This window comes from Pygocentrus nattereri, chromosome 1, assembly GCF_015220715.1.
Source record: "Pygocentrus nattereri isolate fPygNat1 chromosome 1, fPygNat1.pri, whole genome shotgun sequence".
Lineage (NCBI taxonomy): Eukaryota > Metazoa > Chordata > Actinopteri > Characiformes > Serrasalmidae > Pygocentrus > Pygocentrus nattereri.
The window spans coordinates 7,133,759-7,140,346 of NC_051211.1; the positions used below are offsets into that span (position 1 = coordinate 7,133,759).

Consider the following 6,588-nt stretch of genomic DNA (forward strand, 5'->3'; position numbering starts at 1 on the left):
GTTCGATGGCTAGGGCAAAGAGTAATGGGACATCCCTGAGAGGAGACATTCAGAGTCAGAGTCAGAGAGGAGACAGATTCATGAAAATAGCATTTAAGAGTGTCTGGATATTGAAATAGAGCTGGCATGCCCTGATAAAGCCATTTTGATCGCATGATATAATATTAGGGAGTACCTGCTCCAATCTCAGCGCCAGGGCTTAGGACAAAATTTTTACATCTGCATTTAAAAGAGATATAGGTCTATATGACCCACACTGGGTGGGGTCCTTCTCTTTTTTCAAGAGTAGTGAGATGGACGCCTGAGTCATAGTTTGTGGCAAGGTGCCGGAAGATAGAGACTCATTGAAAACTGCTAATAAAAGCGGTACTAATTTCACAGCAAACTTCTTGTAAAATTCGATGGGAAACCCATCTGGGCCAGGTGCTTTGTGGTTTTATAGAAATAGAAATTTTGATGTCCTTTTGGGTCAGTGGTAAGTCAAGCTGATCAGCAAATGAGTTCACAACAGGGAAAGCCAGTTTGTCTAAAAAAGGAGAAATCTCAACATCAGATACAGCTTGCGATCTATAAAGGTCAGAATAAAACGATTTGAAAGATCTGTTGATGAGCCTGAACATTGCTCATCTTTAATACAAGGTATCAGACGAGATACCGCCCGTCTCTTCAATTGGTGAGCCAACAACCTAGATGTTTTTTCACTATGTTCATAATAATTACTACGTGAATGTAAAAGAAGCCGCTCCTCACTGGATGTTGAGATCAAATCAAATTTAGTCTGAAGAACCAAACGATGTTTCTGCAGAACCGGGGATTGGGTTTGTAGCATAAAGTTTATCAAGTTTTGTAAGTTCTGATAGAAGATCTTGAAGCTCAAGCTTCTGCATTTTATTATGGTGGCAGTGAAAGAAATTATTTGTCCTCCTAAGAACACTTTGAGGGATTCCCATAAAAGATAAGCTGAAGTAGAGTCATTTTTATTGTTCATAACAATGTTATCTAAAGACAATAAAATCACTGCTGACCCAGCACCAATCCGCCTGTTAATCTCCCACTCCCTTGTACCATCACTCGTGAACAAGACCCTGAGATACTTAAACTCCTCCACTTGAGGCAAGAGCTTATCCCCGACCCAGAGAGGGCTCTCCGCCCTTTTCCGCCTGAGAACCATGGCCTCAGATTTGGAGGTACTGATTCTCATCCTGGCCGCTTCACACTCAGCTGCAAACTGATCCAGCGAAAGCTGAAGTTCACGACCTGATGTCCCCAATAGGACCACATCATCTGCAAACAACAGCGATGTGACCTTGAGGTCACCAACCAGACACCCTCCATCCCCTGACCGCGCCTAGAAATTCTAACCATAAAAATTATGAATATAATTGGTGACAAAGGGCAGCCCTGATGGAGTCCAACTGTACTGCTGGCCATGCCAATCAAGATCCTGCTTTGTTTGTACAGGGCCTGAATGGCTCATCCCACAGAATACCCCGGGGGACACAGTCGAATGCCTTCTCCTTCTCTACGCCCAGAAGCGAGCCTCTAGCAAGCTTCCTAACTACAACTACTAGCTAATGTTGGGGGTTAAACGCTTTAAAACAAACGAACAGCACCACATTTCTCTCTTAAAACGAGCCTTAATCATTAATGTGCCTCAAAAGTCACAAAGAAATTTTAATTTTACTCACCATTAAGTCCGTGTGAAGCGTAGCTGGCAAGCTAGCAAGATATTGCAACACTAGATTAGAGAACCCACTTGTGAACCATCTACACCTGAAACATCAGAGACTGAACTGTCACAGGCTGCCTTCAGGCGCAACAGTGGCTCCCAGAATCCTATCATGTTTCTCTTTCTTTCTTTTGTCTTTATTATGTTCCTCCAGAAAAACAGGTACCAAACTGGCTTTATTCAGGGTGCGGTGTGTTTTTATGTTGTGTTGGCTCCACTTAGCCTGTTTTATTCGTTATTATTTATGAGGCTATGATAAATGTGGGATCACGTCAGGTTCGCATTGTTTGAACCTTGATGAATGAAAAAAAAAAAAAAAAATATATATATATATATATATTTATTTTCCCCCACAGTGTGGATAAAGCCGTTTTCATGTCAGTGCAGTATTTGGACCATTTCGATACACTTATTTCCTTATTTTACTGTATTTCAGCGTTTCCCTAAACAATGAGATCAATGAAAAATAAAATGATGAAAGGTGAGTGACAGAAGCTCCTGCGCCGAGTTTCATATTCAAGACGTCTTCCTTTACGTTATTCGAAAGAGTGACACCAAAACCACTGGACGTCAAGATGTGTGTATTTATTTTTTACAGCTCATATAAAATTCATAAATTAATAATGCCATTAGAGATAAGAAATAAATAAAATAAATACAATAAATATTTACATAAAAATATTTTTGTTACAATAAATATCACAATATAGAAATAAGCGAAACAACTGGCAGTTATTTTCACGCTCACAGAAAATGTCTCGTGGTTCTGCTCGCGGTCAGGATTTCGAACTGAGTTTCAGACGCAGTTTCATCTTAAAGGCTGGGGTCGAGTTTAGTGCTGATGGCCAGCAGGTCCAGTCTGTAGAGGTGCTGCAGCACCAGTCCAGCGACGTCCTTCCAGCCTGCCGCGCTGTAATCCTGCAAAGAGAAAGATCCGCTTCAGCGTCAGGCAAGTTCAGTGTTGAGTGATTTATAGGGTATTCAGTCTTTTGGGCCCCAGTGCACAATAATTGAGCTCATTGTATATAATAATAATAATCATCATCATCATACTGATAATAATACCACAATTATTATTATTGTTATTATTATTATTATTATTATTATTATTATTATTATTATTATTATTATTGCGATTTTCAGTCACCCCAAAGCATATACAAGAGGCATAAACAACAAGGCCCACTGAGTGAATGGACTCCAACTAGATCTTACACTCAAAATATATGGTTCCTTAGTCAAGAAAACGGTTCTATATCAAAGAACACTTTGCATGATGTAAGAGTTATTTGCATTGTGAAAGGGTTCTTCACATTAATGGAGAACATGCTGTCGATAGTTCCATATAGAACCTTTTTAAAAAGCACCAATAAGGTTCCTCTGTTGTAACAGGCCAAGATACTTTATTAGATAAGATATTTTTGGTGCTATACAGAACTTTCTTTGCTGAGAGTTTGCTTAAATAATCCTTTTTCATGAGACATTCAGATGGATCTGTGGTTCTGCTGTGTGAAAGCTTACCGTGTTCTTTAGGTGGGAAATCAGACTTTTAAAGTGCATTTCCATCTTCTTCATTATCTTCTTGTTCGCTTCAGTGATGACGACTTTTGTAGCCTTCACAGAAAAAACGAACACGTGTTAAAATCGTTTTGAACACTTTCTTTGCCTACTTCATGTTGAAGGCAGGTGCTGGGCTCGATCTCTCCGCACAATAAAAAGGAAGAAATGATGCCCCTCATAAAGCCGTCGTCCCCCTTTAACAGCCCATCTGTTCGTGTCATTGTGGTTAATAATATAAAGTGTTTATTATAGCGTCGCTGTCGGAACAAAACCTTAATCAAAGTTTAAATTTTCACCATTTCTCCATCATTTAAAATGCCAGCTCATTAAACCGTCCGATTTTTATCGCAAAAGGCTCAGCAGAAATGGTTCAAAATGGCTTGGAATGAAAATGTTTAAATAAACTTGTATTTAAAGATGGGAAGTTTGTTATTCTCCTTTAAAAATAAGCTTTTGGAAGTTTTGTTCAGACAGTGGAGACAGATCATTTTTAAAAAGGGGCGTTTTACTTGAAAAAGTTAGTTGCCCGGCCGCCTTAACGTTTCCAGTTAATTAAACGTCTATTAGTAAGTTACCATAACAACATAAGTAAGTTACCATAACAACATATTTTATGATCTGTCAATGTATTATTGGAAGTTCAAATAACTCAAACTTTTAAGGCAGGACTGGGACCAAGTTGTCCTTTGAACCATGTTACTTCTTTCTGATTGGACCACTGACTGCACTGACTTACACAACTCTCGAGCTCCGTGATCTGACGGTGGAGGTCGAGGATGAATGTCTGCAGCTTCTGCTGGTCGCAGTCCGCGTTCTCAGACTTCTCATAGAGCCGCATCACGTTCTTCAGAGTTCGCAGAATAAAGACGACGTGGGACTTCGCCTAAAGAGCCACACAGGTTTGTTATCATTAGTACAACCGTTCAAACCAATGCAGTGTATCTGTATCTGCATATAGCTGCTCTAAAACACCGTCAGCTCCTTCCCGAGGCTTTCAGTACAAAGTAAAAGTGCTTTCCTTGCCTTTAGCTGAGTCACGTGACTGTAAAGCTTGCTTGGGAATTCCACGGTCAGAGTGACGTGACGATGCGTGACGTCGTCGCACTGAAATGTAAACAGAAATTGCACAGAAAAGTTAAGTCAAATGCGTTGAAAAGTGTTGGTCTATCAGATCTGCAGTGTAAAAAACGACGAAGACTAGTTTGCATTAACATCCTCTTTGTCAAGTCCAGGTTCCCCAGTTTTCTTCAGATAGCAATTCAATTTAGAATTTTAATGGACAGCTATCTTACATTCCTTTATAATACGCACTTAATAAGATCAGCTGTTCTTCAGTCAAGGCAATGGTTCTGTTTAGAACCATGAGTTCTGTATAGAACAATTTCATGCTTGGATGAATGGTTCTTTGCATACTGAAATGGTATATGACCCTGCAGAGAACCTTTATGAAAATGGTTCTATGTAGCACCAAAAAAGGTTTTGCTGTTGTTACAAGCTTGACATCATAACAACAGCAGAGCCCTTTTGGTTCTATATAGGACCATAGACAACACATTCTCCATCCATCTGAAAAACCATTTCACCAGACAAAGCACGAAGTATCCTTGAAGAACCACATATTTAAGTGCAGTAAATAACTTACAGTCCAGCGAACCTCTTTACTTACCGCTTGTTGAAGATGCGAGATGGCCCTGTTGTTTAAGATGTGGAAGTTGCTCTTCATCCATGTGCATCCATCCACGTTGCTCCAGCAGCTAAGGGCAAGGAGAACACCGAGCAGACACATCTTTAACACTGCCATTCTACAGCACTGAGAGCACCAGAGCTGATGGAGGACTGCAGCTGAATTACAGATATTGAAGATGGACAAGAACAAGTTAGGAGAGCGCGAGGCGTTCGCTTTGCCGTTGAGTTTGAGGCTCGTGCATTTATACCAAAGCCAATGAAAAGCGAAAACCTGAAGTGCTTTCCCAACAGCCTTTCGCATCTCTGTGACCTGAAAAGTCAATCACCGTTGCACTTCCATGGAATGCCAGGTTAGTCCCTTGGTGTCGCGTCATTAATCATTAATACCTGTATGCTAACTCGCATGTCGAATTCCCATTGTTGAAATAATCGGGGACTTAACCTGTGACAAGTGATCAGAGGTGGGCAGCCTCTACAATAAACATTACAGATGTATACTTTGTTGAGAGCTTCTAGTTCACAATGCTGGTCTAACCATGTATATTTGTGTGTATTTGTGATAAACCTTTAACATTTAATTCTACTGTTATTTGTTATTAATTATTATTAATGAATTATTGTTATGAATTAAGTCATATTTATTGTGCTCCATTTCATTAACATAGCTGACATCATCTGTTCATTTGCTACCGTTTCATTGGTTTATCAGTTTGTTGTAAACCAAGCGTGCATCAAAGAGAATGGACTTCTGTCTGCTGATGCTGGGTGTTGGGTGTTCTATGTAGTTTCCCTGCACTTCTGTTTTTTGACCTGCTGCTACAAATTGATTTGAACTAATTGGCCTAATTTATTGATTATATTCGCTAAATAGTTGCTAATATTTGTTATTTAGTTGCGTTCCTTTAAAAAGTAGAATTAGGTCATTTTCTTTAAATAAAAAGTGAATGCTTAAAATTTTATAGGACACTGTTATGATATACAGGGCATTAATACCCTCACATTCGCTGTAATGTTTACTGTTGGGCATTAATATTTACTGTTATTACTTACAGTGTGTAACTCATGCGCGAAGACGGATCGTTAAATACATTTTCACTTCGTTGTTTTAGGCCAGCCGTCTGCTCCAACCCGTCTTCTGAAGTGAGGAGAGGCGGATGCTGATGAAAAACCACATTTGAAGGTATTTCTTTACTTTTTGTTGTGTATCTTCTCTTGTGTTTGGGTCAGATTTCCTCTCTGGTTATCCTCCTGCTCATTCCACCGAACTAAGCGGTAAACAGGGAATCTCTCTCACCGTGAGGAAGCCTGCAATCGAGACGTGGCTCCTCTCGACCGCAGCACCGCCATAGCTGCTTCCGCTTTTCTCCGCTCGTCTCTCCGGTGGTTTTAAGGTTCTGGCCCGGTCCACAGTGTTTGGCCTCGCCCACACTTCAGTAAAGCTCTGTCCCTTACTTAAAGGAGAATTCCACCATTTTTCCCAAATTTCTGTGTAATTCAGTAAATGAGATGTAAACAAAGAGTGCTTTGATCTGAGATGGTGCGCTGTAAGGAAGCCTACTATCTCAGGCGTCTTTACAGTGGTGGTGCTAAAAAATACGGATCTTCAAGGGTTC

The 6,588-nt window shown here is 40.1% G+C and overlaps 1 protein-coding gene across 1 annotated transcript; it reads right to left on the reverse strand.

Annotated features, from left to right (window-relative positions):
- Positions 1-2,542: 2,542 nt before the first annotated feature.
- LOC119264351 (interferon a3-like) lies at positions 2,543-6,322 on the reverse strand. Its single transcript, XM_037542836.1, has 6 exons — positions 6,270-6,322; positions 4,956-5,043; positions 4,313-4,393; positions 4,026-4,172; positions 3,251-3,343; positions 2,543-2,647 (listed from the first exon to the last, which is right to left on the reverse strand). Exons 1-6 carry the CDS (start codon positions 6,320-6,322, stop codon positions 2,543-2,545), a joined length of 567 nt encoding a protein of 188 aa, XP_037398733.1.
- Between the last annotated feature and the right edge of the window lie 266 nt (positions 6,323-6,588).